General features: G+C 42.6%; 1 protein-coding gene across 2 annotated transcripts; it reads left to right on the top strand.

Moving 5' to 3' along the window:
- The first annotated feature begins 366 nt into the window (after window positions 1–366).
- On the top strand, window positions 367–27,823 carry LOC139392330 (tenascin-like). 2 transcript variants are annotated; one of them, XM_071140239.1, is made up of 18 exons: window positions 372–456; window positions 3,172–3,814; window positions 4,309–4,776; window positions 4,870–5,304; window positions 5,650–5,765; window positions 13,602–13,755; window positions 13,871–14,149; window positions 22,747–22,869; window positions 22,969–23,112; window positions 23,555–23,674; window positions 23,956–24,108; window positions 24,253–24,395; window positions 24,515–24,647; window positions 24,758–24,909; window positions 25,371–25,467; window positions 26,030–26,191; window positions 26,388–26,551; window positions 26,687–27,823. In XM_071140239.1, the coding sequence occupies exons 2-18, from the start codon at window positions 3,421–3,423 to the stop codon at window positions 26,783–26,785; spliced, it is 3,336 nt and encodes a 1,111-aa protein (XP_070996340.1). In that variant the 5' UTR covers window positions 372–456; window positions 3,172–3,420; the 3' UTR covers window positions 26,786–27,823. The 2 variants fall into 2 exon arrangements, with proteins under 2 accessions (XP_070996339.1, XP_070996340.1); XM_071140238.1 differs by having other exon boundaries at window positions 367–456; window positions 4,309–5,304.

The raw sequence follows: 27,823 nt of genomic DNA, 5'->3' as shown, positions 1-27,823 counted from the left end.
CTCACTAACATCTCATAAAGTGTCTAAGGAGAGGACAAAGGGAAGATAATGAGGAACGTCTCACTAACATCTCATAAAGTGTCTAAGGAAAGGACAAAGACGAGTTCAAACGATATTGAGGATTGGTCCCAGTCGTTCAAAACATCAAACAATTCAGATGTTTTCCATCGAAATCCACCGCCCAAAAGGGACCCGTAAAGCATATAGAATTACATCAGAGAAAAAGAGGTAGAAGAGAGAAAGACAGAAGTGAGAGAGAAAGGGAAAATTCTTGAAGTATGAGAAAATGTTACTTGCTCTCCTCCTCTCTCTCTCTCTCTTTCCTTCTCTCTCCCACTCTCCTATCCCCCCTCCCTTTCTCTTGGTCAGTCAAATCAGAGGTTTCCAAGAGCAGGGAGAGGGAGCTTTGGACTGACTGACAGACATTGGTCAGGGAGAAGGGTTCAGTCTATCCAGGTAAGCCTTATGCATTTGTATTTTCATTGCCAGTTCTTTAATTCTAAAATTAATATTGACAATAAATGCCTATCAATAAGAATAAATCCATAAATAATGAGTTATATTAATACAAAGTAGAGCAGAGTACATTATTATCTGATCACCCTATATGTACATTTGTACAGTTGTAAGCGATGCATATTCGTGTAAGTACTGAATAATGGTTGTAAATATGTTATAGGTAGGATAGAATCCAAATTACCTTGGCCTGTAAACATTTTATATATATGTACTGAATTTCACAGTTTCTATGTAGACATCAATGGAAGATTGTGCGGGACTAGTGCCAATATACAAAATAATGCAATCCCCATCCATTATACAATCCAAAACCAATACAATACCCTGGTGTATTGACAGGCATTTAAAAATATATATTTCATTGTACATTTTAATGTGTGTATGAGTGTGCTTGAATGTGAGAGAGCTGGAGAGGGGAGGGAGGTGGGAAGATGGTGCAAAATCCCAAAAAGGACGCAAAGCAACTGGAAAACACTTGACAGTGCATTTGACACAGATTTCTGCAGACAGAAGTCCTATAAAATATATTGCTTTATTTTGTGACTATAGTGTTATTACCAGCTGTGACAGGTATTAATAAGGAAACTGTTGGCTGATGTCAGGATTGAGTCTACTACTGAGTTTCAGACCAGGATGGAAATCCCAGAGAGTTGGAAACAGCAGCTTCACTGTTAAAAATCACCATTCTACCTCTCACTCAGAGAGATGGCAGTAGGCGCAGTAGTAGCTGACTAAACTCAACTCCATAGTGAAGGAAATGTCTGATGAACTCCAACAATGGAGTTGAGCAGTGACGAGGCATTATGGAATTCAGCTCCGGCTACATCGATTCGCCACCGTCAAATTCAGAAAATGATGAAATGCTTACCTTGTACCTGTTTGTCCTCTGTAGTTTTGTGCCTTTCTTTGTTTGCTGAAATCCATACTTTTTCAATAAACGTTCATCAAATACAACCACAGACTGTTTGCTTGTTTCTGTTTCTCGAAGATGGCAACTCAGTGTGAATGTGCATGTGCCAATTTAATCTCAGATGATTTAGGCCTAGATTGTGTGATTTGATTGGACAATGGGTATTTGGAGATCTTGGCATTTGCGCTGAGTTGCCATCTTCGATAAACAGAAACAAGCAAACAGTCTGTGGTTGTATTTGATGAACGTTTATTGAAAAAGTATGGATTTCAGCAAACAAAGAAAGGCACAAAACTACAGAGGACAAACACAGATACAAGGTAAGCGTTTCATAAATGAAATGTTTTGAAGTATTGACCTTGGGCCGATGTAGTCGGAGCTGAATTCCACAAAGCCTGGTCTCTGCTCCACTCCGTTGGTGGAGTTCATCAGAACTTCCTTCACCATGGAGTTGAGATTAATCAACTAGCGCAGTAGCAACCATCACTGTAGAACCTAGGTGCACTTCAGTGTTTTTTCCTCTGCCTAATCCTCCTCTTCCTACCTTCCTTCCTCCCTCCTTCTGTGATGTTAGCCATATGTTGTGACCGTGAGTAAGGCTGTTGTGAAGTTTTGGTATTCCGGTGCCAAAGATATTATACGATTGTAAACCCTGAGATTCATAGCCTCGCGGGATTGGAGGCAGTGTAGCTCTGAGGGACTGAGTGAATCTATCCCTGAGTGATGAGTGTCTGTGAGTCTCCTCATGCTGACAAGATACTTGCCCTCCGAGGGCCTCGATTTATGATGTTTTTGCAGGCTGCCGAAAATGGAATAACCTGTTGTCGTTTCCCGCTGCTACTTTGTTTCCTGTTCTCCTTAACTACCATTTCACCCCCCTCATTTTTTTGTCTCTATATATTTATCTTTATCCCTCACTCAACTCTCTAGGTGCTATGACGTTATGCTGCTCTTGAATGGTCCTGCATTTCCATGTTGAGAAAGGCAGGGCCTGGTTTATGCATTGAGAGGAATGTTACTTGGGCTGTACTGTTTGTGCACATAGATAATTTGAACAGGATCCACTTTTGTGCTTATCAATTCTGGGGAATTTAGGTAGGTTGTGACAACCTGGTTAATTTAGAAAATACATAGTACAGGTTACTGGACATATAGTAGGTCGAGGCATTAGGCTGGTGATAGGGCAGCCATGGCTTTCCTTATTGTGATACACAGAAGGTATGAAAAATGCCATTGCTGAGAGGACTGAGGATAGGCTGGTTAGGGTTCAGTCAGGTGAGAGAGGGAGGGATTGTGGGTACACTGCCTCTGGCCTACGTGGCACGGATTGAGACTCTGGTTCCAGTTCAGACCATTGCATCCAAACCCCCTACTGGAATGAGGATAGTGACCTTATTGGGTCCCACCGGTAAACCACATTATCCTGCATGGCTGTACATTGTCCAAACACAAGCCTAACACACACCAACTGGGCCTTGGGATGAATCCCATCCTTATAATGGGCTGTTAGTGAATGGCAAACTGTTCAGAACCAGTCCGTGGTTCGACACGTGCCACAACCATGTTGCTGTAGGAAAATAGGAACTCTGGTCGCAGAGTATATTGAATTAGTCTTCAAGACAAACATGTTTTGACAGGGCCATAAACAACTACAATTATATTCCAGCTCATTATAGCCACTGTGATAGTTGTTCTTACATAAATTCAGGGGAATGTTTATTCTTAACTGTCTTGTTTCCTAGGGAAATTATTTGAGTCTTTGAATATCCTCCACTTTGAGGCAACGGTTCTACAGATTCCCATGAATAAGACAACCTCTTGATGAGAAAACCCCTTGACCTGTAGGCACCGCCACAGCAGAGAGTTCATCCGTCTGCCCCGGGCCTTTCCTGGAAAACTGTCATTTTTTGAAGTGATCTACTCTCAGTTTCTCATCAACCAACAAAGACAATTGCCCTCCCCCTCCACCTGAAGGCAGCTTCCAGCCAAAAATGCCTCTTGTCCCATCCTTCCTCATCCTGCTCCTCACCTGCCCTGCCCTCCTGACCCCATCAGGTTCCCAGGGCCTGCAGCCTGGGGGTCAAAGGGCACCCAGGGACACAAAGCCAGGGGGTGGCGGGCAGCCAATCAAAGTAGTGATCTCTGAGGCGTGTGTTCAGGGGGACTCCAGTCAGACCCAGGGCAAGGAACTGGACCTTGAGCCTGGTTCTGCTCTAGTCCTTACCCATCGGATCCGACTGGTTCCGGGGTCATGCGCAGGCGGGTGCGAGGCCGAGTTTGCTGCCCTGCGAGACCGTCTGGAGAGGCTGGAGAAGGAGGTGTCATCATTGAGGGAGAAGTGTGGAGGCCCAGAGGGGGGCTGCTGCACGTCCCAGCAGAGTAAAGGTACAGTAGTACTGCTGCCAGGTTACTCACTGATCAACTGGGTCTGGTTTTGACCATCACACGGCATCACTTCATAGCTCCTCCCATCTCACTGAATCACCAAACTTTTTCTCATTTGAGCACACACACATACGCAGGTTGCACACACACACAACTCTCACGTGAATATAACAAACTTTCAATCACTTACCTCAATAATGATCACATTTTGAACTGGCAGACTACCGCCATGCTCATATGATCTAACTAACCTGAGTAATGAGGACTCTGATAACAGGCTCAACCAATCAAAGCAAGTATAGGACAAGGTCCAGCTCTAACTTGCTGCCCAATGTGATCTCAGACAATCCTCCTTATCTAGCTCTCCACCCTTCTCTCAATGCGGGACACTTTCAGCGGCAGCACCGATAGTGTATCCACTAATCAGTTCAAAATATCAATACGCTGTAGTGTCTTACCGCTTTACTCTGCGTCTGTCCGAACCACCTCTCTAGGTGCAGAGTGCTACATCAAGCCGGAGGGAGACGAGTGTCCTAATGAGTGCAGTGACCAGGGACGCTGTGAAGATGGCAAGTGTGTCTGCTTCCCAGGGTTCAGTGGGCCCGACTGCAGTTTGTCTGACTGCCCCGGCAACTGCAATGACAAGGGGAAGTGTGTGAGTGGCCAGTGTGTGTGCGACCCAGGTTTCACAGGGCCAGACTGCTCTTCAGAGTCCTGTCCTGGAAACTGTAACAACAAGGGCCAATGTGTGAACGGGCAGTGTGTGTGCGACCCAGGTTTCACAGGGCCAGACTGCTCTTCAGAGTCCTGTCCTGGAAACTGTAACAACAAGGGCCGATGTGTGAACGGGCAGTGTGTGTGCGACTCAGGTTTCACGGGGCCAGACTGTTCTTCAGAGTCCTGTCCTGGAAACTGCAACAACAAGGGGCGATGTGTGAACGGGCAGTGTGTGTGCGACCCAGGTTTCACAGGGCCAGACTGCTCTTCAGAGTCCTGTCCTGGAAACTGCAACAACAAGGGGCGATGTGTGAACGGGCAGTGTGTGTGCGACTCAGGTTTCACAGGGCCAGACTGCTCCACCAAGGCATGTCCTGGAAACTGCAAAAACGGGGGGAAATGTGTGAACGGTAAGTGTGTGTGTGATAGCGGTTTTACAGGCCCAGACTGTTCCACCAAGTCCTGCCCTGGCAACTGCAGCAACCGTGGAAAGTGTGTGAACGGCCAATGTGTCTGCGATAGCGGCTTTACGGGGCCGGACTGTTCCGCCAAAGCATGTCCCAATAACTGCAGCAACAAGGGAAGGTGCGTGAACGGGAAGTGCGTGTGTGAAGTGGGCTTCAGCGGACAGGACTGCGCCGCTAAGGGCTGTCCCAATAACTGCAGCAACAAAGGGCGCTGCGTGAAGGGGAGGTGTGTGTGTCGCCGTGGTTTCGCCCCCCCGGACTGCAGCCAGTGTGAAGCTGGGTTCACTGGAGCTGACTGTGGCACCGGTGAGTCATCCAAATATTCTCTATAAAACTCTCTCAAGGCTGCAATAGCCTTTTATATTGTCCAGTGAAAAAGAGTGCGTACTGTATTAGCCACAGGGCAGTGTTAATATATCATAGTGTATGGAATATAGTATTCCCTTCTATCCAATTCCACATACTGTTATATTTGCCACGCTATGCTTTCAAGTACCGTATGGACTTACAGTGTGTGGACCACTACCATGTGTTGCAGCTTGAGACGCTGGGTAAAAGGGTAAATCCCTTTAGCTAATGCAAGGAAACATTGTATGGCATTGCTGGCTTGAATGACTGGAATTAAGCACAAAACCCCTCCCCTGTCTCTAGCCATGTCTGGTGTGTCCCAGCTCAACACCAAGGACATCACTGAATCCTCTGTTACCCTCTACTGGACACCACCTCCAGTCCAGTATGACACCTACCACGTCACCTTCGCCAGCCAGGTAACAACACCCGACACACCCTACTCACAATTTCTTAAGAGGTTGTGAGTTGTGAATCTGGGTCCTAACTAAAGTACAAAGTAAACTGAACTTGAGAAATAACTGTTAGACAACAGATGTACATTATTGGGGCAGTGACATATATTTTGCTGGTTTTGGCTCTGTTCTCAAGCACTTTGGATTTGAAATGATACAATGACTATGGGAGGTTAAAGTACAGACTGTCAGCTGTTATCCATATCGCGTGAAACGTTTAGAAATGACAGCACTTTTTGTACATAGTCCCCCGATATTAGGGGATCAAAGGAATTGGGACAAATTCACTTATATACACACTAAACTTTTGACTACTTTAAGGCTGAGATCCCGCTAACGGGATCGATATGGCAACAGCCAGTGAAAGTGCAGGGCGCCAAATTCAAAACAACAGAAATCTCATAATTACAATTCCTCAAACATAAGTATTTTACACCATTTTAAAGATAAACTTGTTGTTAATCCAACCACAGTGTCCGATTTCAAAAAGGCTTTATGACGAAAGCACACCAAACAATTATGTTAGGTCTGCACCTAGTCACAGAAAAACACAGCCATTTTTCCAGCCAAAGAGAGGTGTCACAAAAGCAGAAATAGAGATAAAATGAATCACTAAGCTTTGATGATCTTCATCAGATGACACTCATAGGACTTCATGTTACACAATACATGTAAGTTTTGTTCGATAAAGTTCATATTTATATGAAACTTGTTGATGAAAATACAAGTGTTATGTATGGAACTTTAGATAAACTTCTCCTTAATGCAACCGCTGTGTCAGATTTCATAAAAGCTTTACCGAAAAAGCACACCATGCAATAATCTGAGTACAGCGCTCAGACAACAAAACAAGCCATACAGATATCCGCCATGTTGTGGAGTCAACAGAAGTCAGAAATAGGATTATAAATATTTGCTTACCTTTGGTGATCTTCATCAGAATGCACTCCCAGGAATCCCAGTTCCACAATAAATGTTTGATTTGTTCGATAAAGTCCATAATTTACGTCCAAATACCTCCTTTTGGTTAGCGCGTTTAGTACACAATCCAAACTCACAACGCGCGGGCAAGTCCAGGCAAAAACTAACTCTCATGTGAGCGCGCGTGCTCAGCTCATGCCACTCTGGCAAACCTCTGACTCATTCAGCTCCCAATCCCCCCTCCTTCACAGTATAAGCATCAAACAAGGTTCTAAAGACTGTTGACATCTAGTGGAAGCCTTAGGAAGTGCAATATGACCCCATAGAAACTTTATATTCGATAGGCAATGAGTTGAAAAACTATAAACCTCAGATTTCCCACTTCCTGGTTGGATTTTTCTCAGGTTTTTGCCTGCCATATGAGCTCTGTTACACTCACAGACATCATTCAAACAGTTTTAGAAACTTCAGAGTGTTTTCTATCAAAATCAACTAATATTAGCATATATTAGCAACTTGGCCTGAGTAGTAGGCAGATTACTCTGGGAACCTTATTAATTCAAGCTAAACAATACTGCCCCCAGCCATAACAAGTTAATATAAACACAAGTGATTTTAAACAATTCGTAGCACGCAATGATTACATTAAGCTTGTGACTCTACGAACTTGTTGGATCCATTTGCTGTTTCTTTTGGATGTGTTTTAGACGATTTTGTGCCCAATAGAAATGAATGGTAAATAATGTATTGTGTGTCATTTTGGAGTACATTTTATTGTAAATAAGAATATAATATATTTTTAAGAACTTCTACATTAATGTGGATGCTACCATGATTGTGGAAAGTCCTGAATTAATCTGAAAATCTTATTTACAACGGCCTAGGAACAGTGGGTTAACTGCCTTGTTCAGGGGCAGAATGACAGATTTTTACCTTGTCAGCTCAGGAATTCGATCTAGCAACAGTTACTGGTCCAACGCTCTAACCATTAGGCTACCTGCCACCCCAACTCCCCCAAAATGGGGGGACTGTGTACAAAAAGTAATGTCATTTCTAAACGGTTCATCCGATACGGATGAAAATACCCTCAAAAGTGCTGGAGTACAGAGCCAAAACAACAACAAATGTGTCATTGTTCCAATACTTTTGGAGCTCACTATATTAGCTGAGAATGGTCTCATGGCATGAAGCCCAGTTCTCATTCCAGGTTTTAAGACTTGTTTTGGGGGCAAATTTAAGGTCATGTTGAAAAGTCATGGTGCTGCGTTATTTCCATTACAAATCCCCAAAATGTTTGCCTAACATTTCCCTGAGAACCCAAGGGAATTCAATGATGACATACAGTAGATTAAAACATGCCATGTAAAAAAAACATGGACTCCTTTGCCTTCAAAACAAATCAAATGTATTTGTCACATGCTTCATGAACAACAGGTGCCGACTAACAGTGAAATGCTAACCTGTGTGGCCTTCCCAACAACGCAGAGAGAAAAAAAGAGAAATCATAGAAAAAAAGAACACAAGGAATAAATACACAATGAGTAATGTTAACTTTGCTATATACACACATGGGCTAACAGTACCGAGTCAATGTGCAGGGGTACGAGGTAATTGAGGTCGATATGTACATATACAGGGCATTTGGAAAGTATTCATACCCCTTGACTTTTCCCACATTTTGTTACATTACAGCCTTATTCTAAAATATATTAAATAAAACATTTTCCTCATCAATCTACACACAATACCCTATAATGACCAAGTGAAAAATATATAGTGTAAAAAAATAAATAAAATACCTTATTTACATAAGTATTCAGACCCTTTGCTATGAGACTAGAAATTGAGCTCAAGTGCATCCTGTTTCTATTGATCATCCTTGAGATGTTTCTACAGCTGCATTGGAGTCCCCCTGTTGTAAATTCAATTGATTGGACATGATTTGGAAAGGCACACATCTGTCTATATAAGGTCCCACAGTTGAAAGTGCATATCAGAGCAAAAACCAAGCCATGACGTCTATGGAATTGTTCATAGAGCTCCGAGACAGGATTGTGTCAAGGCACAGATCAGGGGAAGGGAACCAAAACATTTCTGTAGCATTGAAGGTTCAAGAACACAGTGGCTTCCATCATTCTGAAAAATAGAAGAAGTTTGGAACCACCAAGACCCTTCCTAGAGCTGGCTGCCCGACCAAACTGAGCAATCGGGGGAGAAGGGCCTTGGTCAGGGAGGTGAGCAAGAACCCAATGGTCACTCTGACAGAGCTCCAGAGTTCCTCTTTGGAGAACATTCCAGAAGGACAACCATCTCTGCAGCACTCCACCAATCAGGCCTTTATGGTAGAATGGACAGACAGAAGCCACTCCTCAGTAAAAGGAACATGACAGCCCACTTGGACTTTGCCAAAAGGCACCCTAAGGACTCAGATCATGAGAAACAAGATTCTCTGGTCTGATGAAACCAAGATTGAACTCTTTGGCCTGAATGCCAAGCGTCACGTCTGGAGATAACCTGGCACCATCCCTACAGTGAAGCATGGTGGTAGCAGCATCATGCTGTGGGGATGTTTTTCAGCGGCAGGGACTGGGAGACTAGGCAGGATCGATGGAAAGATGAGCGGAGCAAAGTACAGAGAGATCCTTGATGAAAACCTGCTCCAGAGTGCTCAGGACCTCAGAATGGTGCAAAGGTTCATCTTCCAACAGGACAGTTACCCTAAGCACACAACTAAGACAAAGCAGGAGTGGCTTCCCGGACAGGTCCCTGAATGTCCTTGAGTGGCCCAGCCAGAGCCCGGACTTGAACCCGATCAAAAATCTCTGGAGAGACCTAAAAATAGCTCCATCCAAACTGACAGAGCTTATAGCATCATACCCAAGAAGACTTGAGGCTGTAATCGCTGCCAAAGGTGCTTCAACAAAGTACAGAGTAAAGGGTCTGAATACTTATTTAAATGTGATATTTCATTATGGTGTATTGTGTGTAGATTGATGAGAAAAAACAAACAATTTAATCAATTTTAGAATAAGGCTGTAACATAAAATATTGAAAAAGTTAAAGGGTCTGAATACTTTCAGAATGCACAAAACATTAAGAACACCTTCCGAATACACCTTCCAATTCAGTGGGGCATGGACTCTACAAGATGTCGAAAGTGTTCCACAGGGATGCTGGTCCATGTTGACTCCAATGCTTCCCACAGTTGTCAAGTTGGCTGGATGGTGGACCATTCTTCATACACACGGGAAACTGTTGAGCGTGAAAAACTCAGCACTGTTGCAGGTCTTGATACAAACCAGTGCGCCTGGTACCTACTACCATACCCTGCTCAAAGCCACTTATTTTGTCTTGCCCATCCACCCTCTGAATGGCACACATACACAATCCATGTCTCATTTGTTTCAAGGCTTTAAAATCCTTCTTTAACCTGTCTCCTCCCCTTCATCTACTCTGATTGAATGGGATTTAACAAGTGACCTCAATAAGGGATCATAGCTTTCACCCAGATTCACCTAGTCAGTCTATGTCATGAAAAGAGCTATGTCAGTGTGTGCTGCGTTTACCGTGAATGCAGTCTCCGCTAACGGCGGAACATTGCAGAGAAATTATAATCATGTTGTTACCTTGAACCTCCACGATACGGATTCAATAGAGCCCTTCATTTTCTATACCAAAGAGTGGAAATCATGCCAGAATAAATAAATCCAAAAAGTTTGACCCTGAGAACAGTAGCACACCACAGTTTGACAGCTGAGCAGCAGAGGTCCATCACACAAACGAAAGGTGAGTCCATACGCAACACTTACCAGCAGGGGATCCTCAAGCCATGTCAGAAACAGATTATTATGTTTTTCAATTTCAATTCAGTCATTAATTTCACTAAGCCTTTGAAGGCTTTCAAATGGCAAAACATGAGTTTCACTGAGCAAAACCCATTAGTGGACTATTGGAGTACATAACATGGTTTATAGCTGCTGTAAATGTGCAGATATTCAAACGCTTTGCCAAAAGAATTAGCAGTGGAGATTTTTGGCAGTTTCTACTTAATGACGTTTGGCGTTAACAAACAGTCACCTCAGTAAATACTGGTTTGATTCTACTGGTTCAACATATATAATTATATACTGGATCAACTTATATCATTATATATTGGTTCAACTGTATATGGTTGGATTCACAGCCATAGTAACCACAGAATGGAGGACATCATATTTTATGTGTGTTGTTGTATTCAATTTGTTCAGCAGCTCATGGTATCAATAAGTGGATTGAAGAGATCAAATCCAGTTTCCAATATCCAAGGTAGCTCATGGATGAAGTAAATTAATTCCAGTGAATTCACAGAGACATATGCTACCAATTGCATTCAAAGCTGCCTTTGTACTCTTTATTTTAAGTATAGGATGTTTGTAGTGTTTCAATGATTTGCACTACATGAATGATGTAAATGTAGTACTGAACGCTTTACTTCCTATTGAGTTTCAGTTCAGTTAACAGACAGTAGCCTGTGTATTAAAAAAAAGCGTACATTCTTATGATCTAATAGAATATCCGGGACATGTGTGCAAATGTCCCACTGTAATTGTCCCTTAAAGGCCTGGTGTAGTCAAAAACGTGATATTCCTGTGTTTTATATACTGTATATTTCCACACTATGAGGTTGGTATAATAATAATGATGATAATGCTCTTTTAGTGTAAGAGCTGTTTGAAAAAACTGCCTTAAATTTCAACCTGTTTTTGGTCCTCCTGTGTGGATCAGTTGGTAGAGCATGGTGCTTGCAATGCTAAGGTCGTGGGTTTGAGTCCCACGGGGGACCAGCATGAAAAAGTACAAAAATGTATGCGCTCACTACTTACTGTAAGTCGCTCTGGGTAAGAATGTCTGCTAAATTACTCAAATGTGGGATGGAGTTTGAGATATCACCTGGTGGTAAATTAGTTAATAGACCAATAAGAAAGAGGTCCAAACCTCTCTGGCAATAACAGCTAGTTCTCAATTCTCCTCAGACAGTCCTAGCAAAATTCTTGCTTGAGAAATTGTATATTTAACCATGGAAATTTAAAAGAATCACTGAAAGGTACTTTCATTTGATTGATTTGAGATTTAAAAAAGAAAAATGGCTGCATTGGAACTTTAATAAAAAATATGCTCCCAATCTGCACAGAGAGGTGATGTCAGACTTACACAATGACAAACCGGATTGGTACTCATGGACCTTGCTATTAGAGCAGACACAAGCACTCTCGAGAAGCAGTGTCTATGTCATTAAAAGACAAATCTACAACCCTGTAACAAAGAGAAACAGCTTAATGGCAACCAAAAGGACCAGAGGGAAAAAGGTAGGGAAACGGTAACAAGATTAAACAACCTAGCACAAATCCCACTCCCCTCTTTTTCCGACTTAATGTAATTCTTTCAATGTGTGAATGAGATTATTGTTCTTCATAAAAGGGTTCCAGATGAAAAAGAGAGAAAAACAGTAAATAGAGACTATTGTCGGTTAGTAGAGTGACGTTTGGCCACAGCATCAGTACCAGGACGCATTCCCTAAACTCATCTCAAAATAACAACAGGGGAAACAGCCTATTTTTCCATACAATGACAGGGGTAGGTGTCAGATGAAATATGGCGTTAGGGAGAACATCCTTGTACAGGGAACGCATAAAACTGAACAGAGGAGAGAAAATTAGGGATGAGGACAATTGAGCAAAGGAGAAAGTCAAGGGAAGGATAATGGGAGAAAGAGCGAGTGGGCAGCAAGGAAGAAGAAAAGATGCAGATGGGGGATGCTTGTTGCTAGGGCAACCATAAACACTGTCAAAAACATGGCCCTGGCCAGAGAAATGACTTCATTGGTCGGCAGCTGTGACACATAGCAGAAGAGAATGAATAAGGGAGATTCATCTCATGTTTACAGATAACAACAGAAATACACAAAACGGGGAGCAAACCCCACATTGTGCAAGGTAAAGCACAGCAACACACTCATCTCTTGAAATAACTGCTGAAAGAATTAGAGGCGTATGACACACAGACACTGAAGATCAATGCTGGGCAACCTGGCAACCCAGCTGGGTCCGATTTCCCATATGAGAAAATATATTACACAATGGAGAAAAACTTGGAGAACACCCCCACATTGGAGTAATTGGGTAAACCCTTAAACTACTGCTTTTAAATGAATGGAAATACTGGCGTTTTCCAATACATAGATTGAAGAATAACAACCTGATACTGTTTTTGTTTTAATAGCATCTTTTATAAGTTGGTTTTTCAAATGATCACATACCAATAAAGGATATTGTGAAAGTTGGAGCGTGAATGGTTGACTATAGTTGAGTGGGGTTGCCAGATGCTTTGTGAGCTACTGGATTTCCCATATATGTTAATAATGAAATAGTTTCACAATACTACTATTACATCATTGGAATATGAGGCTGTTTATCTCATTGCCAAGAAAATAATAATATAAAGAAAAGCTGCCCAACCAAGTTATAATTCCCAACAGAGACATCATTCTATTTTGTCTGAGGATGTTGTACTGCATAGCTGTTGAGTTCTGTAGTAATGTGATTGTGAGGCCCCATTGTGGACAATACATTTGAGTCCAGTTGCTAATTTAGAGTTGGCTTGGTTGACGTTTCCAAAATATCTGAATATAGGCTTCGGCATGACAGAATATGTAAATTACTACTCCCCCTGCTGGTAAGCATACGGTACATGCACCCATTCAAAATAATATTTAACACAGGTTCTGACTACCATTACTTTAGAAAATTAACTGAAATACCAGTAGGCATTTTCATCATAATTATTGATAATCCTCCTGATGTCCGTTCTAACATTAACTTTATCGTTTTCTGTGCCACACAGAAAGAGGGCGATCAACAGATAACATCTCAAGTTGGAGGGAAGCTCACGACCTACACCCAAACAGGACTGGCGGCCGGGCAGGAGTACACGGTGACAATCATGGGAGAAATAAATAGGAGAATGGGCACCGAGAGCACAGTAGAATTCACAACCCGTGAGTCAGGAAACCACATTTTGTATCCCCTTATTAACATATGTTATTTTGGTTATCGATATAAATGCTAAGTCGTTTTTCCCCCTCCATTGCTTTTCCCCGACCCACCACCCAGTTATCTCTGGACCCACAAACCTTCGAGTTGTGAAGACAACCACAACATCTGCAGTTGTCCAATGGGAACAATCGCAAGGACACGTCGACAGGTATCGCTTAACTGTTGCACCCAATCAGACAGACGGAACAGCCAAGGGAAGACAAGACCTGACCCTGCCCCCTGAGAGGGACTCTGCCCAGATTGACGGTTTGGACCCGGGACATTTGTATGACATCACACTAGTGGCTGAAAAGGGCGGGATCAAGAGCAAGCCAGCAACAGTCCAAGTCACTCCTGGTGAGTTTAATTGGATGGCTTACTTTAGTTACTACATTGCATATGAAAAAATCCAGGGACTAGATTGTATAAGAAGCAATCTTGATTCATTAGGCCATATTCTTTATTTGTTTATTTGGAAATGAAGACCATAAAAATAGTAAAATATTTTAAGATAAGAGTTATACAGTCATGAAATAACAAATAAATGGTGAACTAAGGAGAAGAAGCAGGGGAGAAAGAGAAAGTCATCATTATGTTTAAAAGAGAGAGAAATCTCTGAAACAAATTGGATTCCCTGGCAATGTGAATGAATATGCAAGAGAGGCCAGCCCTGCTCCTGTGAACTGTTATCCCACTAAAGTTAACGTGTCTAGACACGTCATTATTCAATAGAGCAGGTCATTGGAAGTGAAATTAAAATAGCTTGAAATGAATCGAGGTACAGTATAAAAACTGCTCCTGGAGCTAACCTGATCTCTCTTTGTAAAATATATTTTCATTTTCATTTTTCATTCTCTCTTTCTCGACAGTAGCGGCACACACTTAACTCACAACATTGACTATTTCAGCACCCGAACAATGAATGGCAAGGTTGTTTTGATGACCAAATGTAGTACTCTTTCCACTTCTCCCTGCAGGTTTGGACAGCACATAGGGCAACTATTTATTGCACTAATGTCAATGCAGGTGTTGTTTGAAAACAGGATAATTCAAAGTGTTCAGTTCAAAGATAATATTTTTTGATTTTCCCATTTGGATCTAACAGTGCTTCCCTCTTGTAGTCGGATCAAAAAAACATATTGTTTTCTTTGGTTCCAAATGATCGCTTCATGCCTTTAGGAAAATCCACAAAGACAATATCCAGGGTGACCATGGACACTGTGACCATGCAGGTAGCACCAGAAGTAGCAAGCCAGGAAGACCCAGCAGGGAATACAAAGCCTGTGAAGGCCATCTACTACTCAAAAGCCAAGGGTGAAGAACCAGAGAGTGGAAAGAATAGGAGTGGACCGGGATCTGTAACAGTCAAAGGCTCCAATGGAACCAAACAGGACCCATCTGTCACAACCAGTACAAGACCACTTGTCAACACAAAATACAGGGTTGTACATAAACCAGGTGATAGAATAACCTTGCCCAGGAAGCCATACATTGGAGACTCTATCCGTTTTAATGGTACAAGTGTAAGCAAGGGTGGGAGCAGAGTGGGTTACAGTCTTCTGAAAAAGCCTTCAAGCAGAAACTCATTAGTGGGGCCAAAGGTCACGGATGCCTTAAAAACTGACACTAAAACAGAAAATCCCATTGTTGGGGACAGGACTATAGTTATAACTGTGAAAAACACTAAGCTGAAGACATGTCCTCTTGGAGAAAAAGATAGAACTTCGACAAAGACATATCCTGTTGGAATCCTTCCTGAAAATGCCACTCCGAGTTCTGGTTCTGAACAACCAAAAGTGATTCCCGGCTTAAAGGACCTACCTGATAGCTTGGAGCCTACAACCACATCAGAAACAAATACTACTGTTCACCTGAACGTGAAGAAATGTGTCAACAATATTAAATTGACACACAGGAAAGTCAATGTGACCTGTAGAGAGAGAGTCATTGGGGGAGGGTGAATGGCACAATAGTTCATAGTACACCCACAACAGGGCAGGGTTTTGCTGAAAATGAGGACAGTGCCTTAAAAGTGTCTGAAACAGGACATTCAAAAACAGCATACTCATACTCAGATAAAGATAATGTTGCAGAAGTGGGTATCAACAGAGATGGAGAGAAAACAACTGATGTGGGATTGTTTGGAACCAAACAAAACGAGACAAAGACTGAGAGTGGGCAGCTCACCACCTCTTCGCCGCCTCACTCCAAAGGGCCCCTAACCAACACCGCCCATACCTAAATATGAGACCATTCCTAAACAGGACACGTTCACCTTCTTCAGCTCCCACAAAACTAAATGAATCAAAGACCGATATGGGTCAACCCAAAACTGACAAACAAGTGGTGTTTGCAAAGACATTGCCTGTTTCCCAATCCTCAACCCTCCATCCAGATGCTCAGCCAGAGAGGGCACCAAAATCATCCATTGAATCAGAACAGAGTGGCAAAGAAGGCTATTCATCATCGTCCTCCACTACAGAGGAATCAGACTATACTAAAGAAAATGCTGCAGTGGCAGAGAATGGTATTGCAGTAACAGTGGACGGTATGAGCACAGACGCAGACAGGGCCACTGACGTGGTGTCGTCTGGAACTGAACGAAACAAGTCAAAGACTCGGACATTGGGAAGCACACCACCCTTACGCCGTCTACCTCCAAAGGGGACCCAACAACGCCGCTCACACCCAAATATGGGACCATTCCAAAACAGGACACGAACCAACCTGAGACCCCCTCGGCATCCATCAAGAGGTCCCATAAGCAGACCTTTCCCACCTAAACTGACAAACAGGGACAACGGCATCGTCGTTCACACCCCTCAACCGGAGGAGCAGGGCACCTACAGCACCAGCCAGAATGACACAAACACAGACCTTAGGCCCGAAACTCTCATCAAGAGAACAAATACCACAGCTAGTAAAATAGCAGGAGGTCATGCATATATTAGAAATAACAGTAGCTTGAGCCAAAGGAGCCAAGATTCAAAAACAGGTCATCATGACAAAGGGAGCCAAGTGAGTAAGACTGCTGATTCAACAGACAGAGCAAACCAGATAAATGGATCAGATGCCACTACTACTGGAAAAACAGGCCAGCCTCTAAACTCAGTGGGGGTTCAGAGCATAACCTCGAGAGGGTTCGTACTTGTTTGGGGAGCGCCAGAAGGGATGTACAGAAATGTCATAGTAACCCGGGAAGAGCATGGAAGTAAGAACGAGGCGGAGGAAGAGGAGGAAGAAGAAGTGGAGGAGGGGAGAGTGAGTCAGAGGAGGATAGTGAGGAGGAAAATGTCATGGGGGTGAGTCAAGGTAAGGAGGGAGGGGAGGAGAACCCTGTTACCAATAGCAAAAGTGACAACCAGAGACAGAACAGCAACAGTAATACTACGGCTAAAGTTGGTGACGGGGGTACAATCAAGTTCTCCAAAGTCCTTTCAGGATCGGCTCGCTCATTCCCATTCCAGAATCTCCATCCACAGACACGCTATTCCCTGTCCGTATTTGGGAAGGGTCCCGGAACTATGCTCCAAAATTCACAGACTCATCGTCAGCACAGGTACTGGCCATAGTTAAAATCTCTACCAACTACTACAAGGGTTCATTGGCTCATTGTTCAAGCACAGGACTTCTCTTTTCTTGAACTATGCAAGTTATTCCAGACACCCAGTTAGATGCCGATACATCCTCACACCATTTTAGGTGACTTGCACAGCTGCTTGATCCATGTCCATTTCAAGAGCCGTCACACTCTTGATACTGTAACTTCCTGAATTCCAGTACCTCATCATGTCTGTCGTTAATTTGACTCATCTGCTTATTGATACCGTGAGCTGTGTTTCTTTTGGTTTGTCCTTGACAACCAAGAGCTTTTAATTAAAATAAATGGTAAATAAATCCAAAACTTTAATTACAAATTATAAACTGGGTGGTTTGAGCCCTGAATGCTGATTGGCTGAAAGCCGCGGTATATCAGACCGTATACCATGGGTATGACAAAATATAGATTTTTACTGTTGTAATTATGTTGGTAACCCGTTTATAATAGCAATAAGGCACCTCTGGGGTTTGTGGTATATGGCCAATATTCCACGGCTAATGGCTGTATCCAGACACTCTGTGTTGCGTCGTGCCAAAGAACAGCCCTTAGCTGTAGTATATTGGCCATATGCACCACACCTCCTCGAGCCTTATTGCTTAAATATACAATGATCAAATAAACATGGATCTGTGCCAATCATTTGTATTTCGTGTTAACCCCTTGCTTATACCATGCTGTGCAGTGATTAGTGCAACTGTGATGTGTGTTGTTCATACTGGGTGCATTGTGGAAAAACAGGTATGATTGCCAAAACACCCAGAGAAAATGGGCTGTTGCTAACTGGGAAACTATCTGAAGCGCATCCCATCAACGAAATGTGAGCATGATTTCATCATCTTCAAAATGTAGGTTATGCAGAGGGATACTCTCTAATATATAACCATTACAGTGCTAAATCTTACACAATAAACACGGGATTACATAGCCTCCCTGGTCTGTATACGACATGTCATATACAGCCTGTTGTTTTCCATTTTGTACATGGACAGTATGTCAACCCAGACACATCCATGTGTTAAGCACGTACTGTGCCTTCAGAAAGTATTAATTCCCCTTGACTTATTCCACATGGTGTGTTACAGCCTGAATTCAAAATTGATTAAATATATGTTTTTAGAAATTTGACCAGATTTATTGGAAATGAAATACAGAAATATCTCTTTTACATAAGTAAAATCAATACTTTGTAGAAGCACCTTTGACGGCGATTACAACTGAGTCTTTTTGTCCAGCACCTGGATTGTACAGTACTTGCCCATTATTCTTTTAAAAATTCTTCAAGCTCTGTCAAGTTGATTGTTGATCATTATTACAGTAGACTGACATTTTCAAGTCTTGCCATAGATTTTCAAACTGATTTAAGTCAAAAATGGTAACTAGGCCACTCAATATTCACATTCGTCTTGGTAAGCAACTCCAGTGTAGATTTGGCCTTGTGTTTTCAGTTATTGTCCTACTGAAAGGTGATTTTGTCTCAAAGTGTCTGTTGGAAAACAGACAACCAGGTTTTCCTCTAGGATTTTGCCTGTTCTTATAGTTGTATTCTGTTTATTTTTAGCCTAAAAAACTCCCCTAGTCCTTGCCGTTGAAAAGCATACTCATAAAATGATGCAGACACCACCCAGCTTGAAAATATGAAGAGTGGTAATAATGTCTTGGATTTACCCCACATGTTTTGAAGTATTACTTAAGTGTCTTGTTGCAAACAGGATGCATGTTTTGGAATTTGTACAGGCTTCCTTCTTTTCACTCTGTCATTTAGGTTAGTATTGTGGAGTAACTACAATGTTGTTGATCCAACCTCAGAGGTATTTAATGGTTGCGATATGAGAAAACTAACTGTTTTAAAATCACCATTGGCCTCATGATCAAATCCCTTCCTCTCCGGCAACTGAGTTAGGAAGGACGCCTGTATCTTTGTGGTGACTGGGTGTATTGATACTCCATCCAAAGCCTAATTAATAATGCCACCATGCACAAAGGGATATAAAGTGCCTTTGGAATGTATTCAGACCGCTTGACCTTTTCCACATTTTGTTAGGTTACAGCCTTATTCTAAAATTGATGAAATCATTTCTGTCCCTTGTCAATCAACACACAATACCGGGACCGGGAGGTCCGTGGGGCGACGCACAATTGGCCTAGCGTCGTCCGGGTTAGGGAGGGCTTGGTCGGTAGGGATGTCCTTGTCTCATCGCGCACCAGCGACTCCTGTGGCGGGCCGGGCGCAGTGCGCGCTAACCAAGGTTGCCAGGTGCACGGTGTAGCCTCTGACACATTGGTGCGGCTGGCTTCCGTGTTGGAGGCGCTGTGTTAAGAAGCAGTGCGGCTGGTTGGGTTGTGTATCGGAGGACACACATGACATTCAGCCTTCGTCTCTCCCGAGCCCGTACGGGAGTTGTAGCGATGAGACAAGATAGCTTGGATTGGATACCACGAAATTGGGGAGAAAAAGGGGTAAAAAAAAAAACAATACCCCATAATGACAAAGCAAAAACAGGTTTTAGATTTTTTTTCTAATTTATTAAAAATAAAAACTGAAATATAAAATGTACATAACTCGGCAGTGATTACAGCCTCGAGTCTTCTTGGGTATGATGCTACAAGCTTGTATTTGGGGAGTTTCTCCCATTCTTCTCTGCAGATCCTCTCAAGCTCTGTCAGATTGGATGGAGAGCGTTGCTGCACAGCTATTTTCAGGTCTCTCCAGAGATGTTCGATCAAGTTTAAGTCCGGGCTCTGACTGAGACTTGTCCCGAAGCCACTCCTGTGTTGTCTTGGCTGTGTGCTTAGGGTCATTGTCCTGTTGGAAGGTGAACCTTTGCCCAGTCTGAGCTCTGGAGCAGGTTTTCATCAAGGATCTCCCTGTACTTTGCTACGTTCATCTTTCCCTCTATCCTGACTTTTCTCAGTCCCTGCCGCTGAAAAACATCCCCACAGCATGATGCTGCCACCACCATTCTTCACTGTAGGGATGGTGCAAGGTTTCTTCCAGACATGATGCTTGGCATTCAGGCCAAAGAGTTCCATCTTGGTTTCATCAGACCAGAGAATCTTGTTTCTCATGGGCTGAGAGTCTTTAGGTGCCTTTTTGGCAAATTCCAAGCGAGCTTTCATGTGCCTTTTACTGAGGAGTGTCTTCTATCTGGCCACTCTATCATAAAGGCCCGATTGGTGGAATGCTGCAGAGATTGTTGTCATTCTGGAAGGTTCTCCCATCTCCACAGAGGAACTCTAGAGCTCTGTCAGAGTAACCATTGGGTTCTTGACAAAGGCCCTTCTCCCCCAATTGTTCAGTTTAGCCGGGTGGCCAGCTCTAGGAAGGGTCTTGGTGGTTCCAAACTTCTTCCATTTAAGAATGATGGAGGCCACTGTGTTCTTGGGGACCTTCAGTGCTGCAGAAATGTTTTGGTACCCTTTCCCATATCTGTGCCTCGACACCATCCTGTCTCGGAGCTCTACGGACAATTCCTTTGACCTCATTGCTTGGATTTTGCTCTGACGTGCACTGTCAACTGTGGGACCTTATATAGACAGGTGTGTGCCTTTCCAAATCATGTCCAATCAATTGAATTTACCACAGGTGTACTCCGATCAAGTTGTAGAAACATCTCAAGGATGATCAATGGAAACAGGATGCATCTGAGCTCAATTTTGAGTCTCATAACAAAGGGTCTGAAAACTTATGTAAATCTTATATATATATATATATATATTTTTTTTTATATATATATTTACAAACATTTCTAAAAACCTGTTTTTGCTTTGTCATTATGGGTTATTGTGTGTAGATTGCTGATAATAATTGTTTTATTTAATCAATTTTAGAATAAGGCTGTAACGTACTAAAATGTGGAAAAAGTCATATACTTTCTGAAGACACTGTATATATATATATTTTTTTACACATCTACCAATCGGTGCCCTGCTTTGTGTGGTTGAATTAAAATTCACTACTTGATTGAGGGACCTTATAGATAATTATATGTGTGGAGTACAGCAACTGGGGTAGTTACACAAAAATCATGTTAACCACTATTATTGAACACGAAATGAGTCCATGCTACTTTTTATGTGATGTGTTAAGCACATTTTTACTCCTGAACTTATTTAAGCTTGCCATAACAACGGGGTTGAATACTTATTAACTCAAGACATTTCAGATGATTTATTTTTTGATCAATTTCAAAGATTTTCTACAAAAAAAAATCCACTTTGACATTATTGTGTGTAGATCAGTGACACAAAATCTCAATTTAATCAATCCAAATCCACGCTGTAACACAACAAAATGTGGAAAAAGTAAATGGGTATGAAAACTTTCTGAAGGCACTGTACCCATGAAATTTACTCTGATATTCATGAGACCATTCAGCTACAACCGCCATTCACTGCTGGTCTGATCTTCTCTCACTTAGGGTAAGCTTTAAGTCAGCAACCTTCATTGGCTCCCTTCATCACTCACAAATCCCAGGGTAAGACCACGGTTGGTCCCTATGGTTTTTCCTGATCTTAAGCGTGAAATGTACAGATTTTAATCCTATGAGTCTTTTTTAAATGTATTTGTAAAAAAAGAAATAAAAAAAAAAAGAACAAAATTCTACAAGGTTTTAACGATTAGCTAGTTTTTAATTTTTTTTTTTACAGAGGGTGAGGTCTCAAATGGTATTTGGAATCATTATGGCAGGATTCTGCTCACTCATGGTTGAAAATCTGTTGGTCAACACATTTCTTATTCCTTAGAAATGATCTTTCTCTTGCTTTATCTCTCCTATTCTTGTAATAAAATGATTTGGGGTATGTATTTGTTATCAACATCTCTTCAATTTTTCCTGTCTTCTGTTATAACCATTTAAACTTTTCTCTTTCCTGCCAACTTTTTTTTTTCAGGATCAAAAGACCAGCTCAACATTAATATCTCATCCTTTTCCCTTGCTGCTTTCCAGGGTCCAACATCTGCATTTAACAGTGACACCTTTGTCTGTTTTAGTATATGCTGTACTGTGTATACTGTATATATGGTTGCACTGTACATATATACCCAAACTCAATGGAGCACTAATAATAACAGCGTGAGTAAACAAGAAAAGTATGAGTGCACCTACATTTTAAGGTATATTGATCTTTCTTCTCCTCACATGTAGTATGACTTACCTCAAGTCTCCATTTTCTCTTTCTCAAATATATTCTAGCTCTGTTTCCATGTCCATCATTTTTCTCTCTTGATACTTTTTTCTTTCTTTCTTACAGTTTTTATTTGTTTTCATGCGTCTTTCAGTCTATGTTCGTCTTTCTATCTTTTGTTTCTCTTTTTCGCTCTCAATCACACTTAATACTCCCGTGTCACGCCCAGGTCCAGAGCCTCCCTCAGGTCTTGTCTTCAGTGAAGTGACTGAGACGTCTTTCTCCGTGTCCTGGACCAAGCCAAAAGGTCCCGTGAGTGGCTTCAAGGTCACCTACACTAACACACAGGAAGGTAGGTGCTTACACTAAGGTTCTGGGGGTCAAAATCTTGGCTGTTGAGTCACGTCAGTTCATTGTGCATTCACATCGCAAGTTGCCCGTTCTATTCCAGGGGAGCCTCTCTCCGCAACGGTGGACTCTGGGGATTCCACTCTGGCACTGTCAAAGCTCTCTCCAGGGTCCTCCTATGAGGTCAGTGTGATATCCGTCCTTGGACTGGACGAGAGCGATGCAATCAAAGACCTGGTTATGACACGTACGTTTACTTCAGTCATACTGTTGACTTTCAGTTTTAGGATGAATACTAATTTACAGGAAGTTGTCAGATTGTAAATTATAGGAAGTTAGACTATCAACAGCCCCTTTTTTTTGGTCCTTGGTGGTGTCTTGGTCAACAAAATTAAGTTAAGCATTTAAAGGCACATGTATTCTTTGTTTTGTTTCTTACTGTCGTGTTTTCTCTGCATTTATATGGGTTCTGTGTTCAGAATTGTTCTAGCAGGTGCAGGATCTGGGAAAGATCTGTGCATTTTCACATTTTCTCAAAGGGTCTATTCTGGAGCTGTCTCAACTTCAATTTCTTTAGCAAGAATGAGATTCAAATCTAATGATGTATCGAAAGGATTTGATTTCACGTTGTGATAACTAATGCTCCCTTTCTCTTGCCTTCATTTTTTTCAAACCCAAACCGATCTCAGTCCCTGACCCTCCGAGGGATCTCCGGGCCATTAATGTCACAGACACCAAGGCCTTGCTGCTATGGCGACCAGCACTGGCAACAGTCGACCGTTACGTCATAGTTTATGGCTCTGAAAAAGGTAAAGGGGTATCAGAAGTTGGATATCCATTACAACAATACCCCGTGGGGCTTTTAAAAGCCTGAGCCGTATTAGAGCTTTTCCTTTCCAGTTGGAGCTTTCACACAGGCCACAGGCAAGATGAGATCATAGTATTTGTATTGGACAGTCAGTTTATGACCACCCCAACAGCATTACAATATAAACACTGAGAAATAAATTAAATCCTGCTGCCTACCTCTCTCCGCTGCCAATCACCTGCTCTCTCTCTCCGCTGCTAACTTGTTTCTGTGTCAACCAAGGGTCAGATGATGCCAAGATCACTGTATCGGGCAATGCGGCGGAGCAGCAGCTGAAAGGCCTACAGGGCTCCACTAGGTACACCGTCACAGTCACCAGTCAGCTGGGCAACCTGGACAGCTCTGCCGCCATCACCGTCTTCACCACCACCGGTGGTCAGTCCGCACAGACACCTTCTCAAGCTACCTTAATGCTTAAACCAATCAACTCACCCGAGACCGAGCAGAAAAGGAAGGCCGATGTCTTCGTTTAATTTTACAACTGAGCTTCTTGTGATTGTGTCCATGTTCATCTGGCAGGATCCAGGGGAGACGGGGAAGTTCCGCGTGACCTGAAGGCCAGTCAGGTGACTCCTCGCTCAGCGTTGCTGACGTGGAAACCGCCCTCTGCCGCCGTGGGAAGCTACAAGCTGACCTATCAAACGGAGGGACAGGAGATGCAGGTGAGGAACACTGATTAAAAGGTGGAGACAGACACACATTCTATTTTATTCAGGACAGTAAATTAGGACAAAATGCAACAAACTCTGGTCTAGACAGATGACCTATTTCTTCTCAACAGGAGGTTACCATTGACTCCACAGTAACAGAGTTCAAATTGACCAGGCTGCATCCCATGTCCAAGTACACCGTGCATCTACAGGGGGAGAGGGGAGGGAGCTATACTGCTACAATTTCCACTGAGTTCACCACAGGTAAGTGGTCAAATATATTTGACTTTATAAAGAAACTTAACAAAACGAAATACATACATCGAAAGCACAGTTTCATAAAGTTAGGCTCTCTCTTTGATTTTGTCTGTCAGGGAATCTCCGATACCCCTTCCCAAGTGACTGTTCCCAGGAGCTGCTAAACGGGATACACGAGTCTGGAGAGGTGGAGATCTTCCCCAGGGGAAGGCAGGGAAAACCAGTGTTGGTCTACTGCGACCAGGTGACTGATGGAGGAGGCTGGACGGTAAGAGAAGATGACTGTGTGAGGGACCATGTGTCTATACTGTTGGTGAAGAGAGAGATTGCCATTTAAAATGTATTCAGATGTAGACAATAGATTTAGCATAAGTAGTGGCAAATGTAATACATTTGACTGCATAATAACTATGTCCCTTAAAGGAAAATACCACTCAAAAACTCTCTTTTGCTATTTGGTATTTCATTAGTCAACAGTTGATACAGTCCCAAAATGTTTTGCATGTCAGCAATCAAGTTTTCAAGATATGGAACTTTCAAAATAAGTTTATCTTGAAGACATGATTGCTGACATGCAAAACATTTTGGGACTGGATCAACACTGGACTAATCAAATACCAAATACCAAAATAGTTTTGGAGTGGTATTTTCCTTTAACTGACATGAGAGGGAGTTAACAGTTGATTAAGGATGGTATATGTCCGCTGTATGAGCGTGTGTGCTTTACAGGTTTTCCAGAGAAGGATGGATGGGAAAACGGACTTCTTCAGAGGCTGGAAAAACTACAGCAAAGGTTTTGGAGAACTGAGTGGGGAATTTTGGCTGGGTGAGAGTCATTCGTCACGCTAAGTTTGTTTTCACCCACTTCAGCAGCAGTGCACCAGCATTACATCAAACAGAACTGCTATATTGACGACGCAAAAGCTAAACTATGTCACTTTTACGTAAACAGTGCAAGCCCTCGTGACAGATCAACTCTGTAAATAGACCCGTTGCTGGGCAGATTAATTAAACAGTATACCGCCAGATGAGAAGGATCAATTTAATGTGGAAATTTAATGGCAAGACGGTAGAAAAAAGTGACTACTGGCACTATTGGTGCACAAACAGAAGGACAACCAAGAGCAGTAGCAGAGGGCCTATCACTCTTCAAAACCCTTTAACTTTTTTGGAGCGATTGGCTGAGCATTAACGCCGGTAGCGCATTATCCACTATCCATTCTAACATTGAGGGGCATCATGCTCATTTCTACTGTGTAGATCTGATGAAAATAAGTCTTCAGCGCCCCCTAGAGCCAGTGCATATAGTTTACTTCAGGAGCTCGGCAGTAAGCAGTTTTTTGTGTGCTATAACACCTCGTTTCCCACTCATCTCTGTCCATATATAGGTAATGAGAACCTACACAATCTAACCAGCATGGCACCAATGACCCTACGTGTGGACCTCCGTGCAGGGGACGAATCAGTGTTTGCCAAGTACTCTGCATTCACAGTGGACACTGTTAGAAGGAACTATGCTCTCAAAGTGTCTGGGTACAGCGGTACAGCAGGTATGAACAGATTCTGTCCACTGAAAATGATGGACCTCTTATTGTGCATACTTCCACATAATCATTAAACCCGTCGCTTATTGTTTTCTCATTATCCCTCTATTCCACACCTACTGTTTCCCTCCTCACGCCTGCCATCTGCCTTTCCACTCTACTTCCCTTTTCCCCTTCCCTCTGGACTTTTTCGTCCCGGTAGGTGACTCTATGAGTTACCACAACGCGCGCATGTTCTCTACCAGAGACAGAGACCCCACGCCTTTCATCACCCGCTGCGCCATGTCCTATAGGGGGGGTTGGTGGTACAAGAACTGCCACGAGGCCAACCTTAATGGCCTCTACGACACCAGTGTCAATCACCAGGTAGTGCCAGCCGACTTCATACCTCATTTCACTATTTCAGAGTCTATTTCACCAAAGTAATCCAAGGCAACTATTTCAGAACAATCAATTATATGTTCGGGGTGGTCTGCTAACTGAATCGTCTCTGTGTCTCAGGGTGTGATCTGGACTGCCTGGAAAGGCAAGGACTTGTCCATCCCTTTCACCGAGATGAAGCTCCGACCAACATCTTTCACCCCTCCAACTCAGGGATAATGACAAAGTGGTGGACAGAAAATGAGAAGGGGGGAGAGGCACAGTTTATGAACACACACACACACACATCCAGGTAACTGCTGAAATAAAGGAAACACCAACATAAAGTGTCTCGATAGGGCATTGGGTCACCACGAGCCAGAACAGCTTCAATGCACCTTCGCGTAGATTCTACAAGTGTCTGAAACTCTATTGGAGGGAGGCGACACCATTCTTCCATGATAAATTCCATAATTTGGTGTTTTGTTGATGGTGGTGGAAACACTGTCTCAGGCACCGCTCCAGAATCTCCCATCTCCCCAAGTGTTCAATTGGGTTGAAATCTGGTGACTGAGACACACACACACACACCCTTTAAACCCCCTATTCTCCTTTGAGACCTCTCTTTCAAAGTCACTGAGATCTCTTCTTCTAGCAATGGTCGCCAAAATAATGGGCAACTGGCTATTTTTATACATGACCCTAAGCATGAAGGGATGTTAATTGCTTAATTAACTCAGGAACCATACCTGTGTGGAAGTACTTGCTTTCAATATACTTTGTATCCCTCATTTACTCAAGTGTTTGCTTTATTTTGGTAGTTACCTGTACATAAGCACACACGCAAACCCACGCTCAGTCATGCATGCATACACAGTACATGCACCTATTAGCTACAGTTTGAAAATCTCCCAATGCCTTGCTCTCCAGACTAAAGCAATTTGATTTTTTCAAATGTATAGAGGACAGTTATCTGTATGTTATATTGTACAGTTCCTAGATTATTATTTCTTTGAGATTTTTCTTTTTTTTACTCTAAGTGTTGTGGCACCCCTTGCGTAAGCTGTAAAAATGTATGCACTGTCCCCTGGCTATGAGGTACAACCGTGGAAATGAGCGGTGAATAATGGACATTTCTGTTAGTACTTTGACGGGCAATTATCGAGTTTTGGTGTTTGTCCTTTGTTTGTCTTATTTGTGGTTATATGTCCTGTATTTTCGGTTGCCCCAATTCTCAAATTGTAGTTGCTACAATAATAAAATAATGGTGGAACATGG

Source organism: Oncorhynchus clarkii, chromosome 32 (genome assembly GCF_045791955.1).
Source record: "Oncorhynchus clarkii lewisi isolate Uvic-CL-2024 chromosome 32, UVic_Ocla_1.0, whole genome shotgun sequence".
NCBI classification, from domain to species: domain Eukaryota; kingdom Metazoa; phylum Chordata; class Actinopteri; order Salmoniformes; family Salmonidae; genus Oncorhynchus; species Oncorhynchus clarkii.
This window is presented reverse-complemented; position numbering and strand designations above follow the sequence as displayed.

Bases quoted from the DNA above. Each gene is read 5' to 3' on its own strand.
- LOC139392330 (XM_071140238.1), top strand. From the start codon at position 3,421: ATGCCTCTTGTCCCATCCTTCCTCATCCTGCTCCTCACCTGCCCTGCC. The intron at 23,113-23,554 runs GTACGTTTACTT...AACCGATCTCAG, and splicing joins CAAAGACCTGGTTATGACAC to TCCCTGACCCTCCGAGGGAT. The intron at 23,675-23,955 runs GTAAAGGGGTAT...GTGTCAACCAAG, and splicing joins AGTTTATGGCTCTGAAAAAG to GGTCAGATGATGCCAAGATC.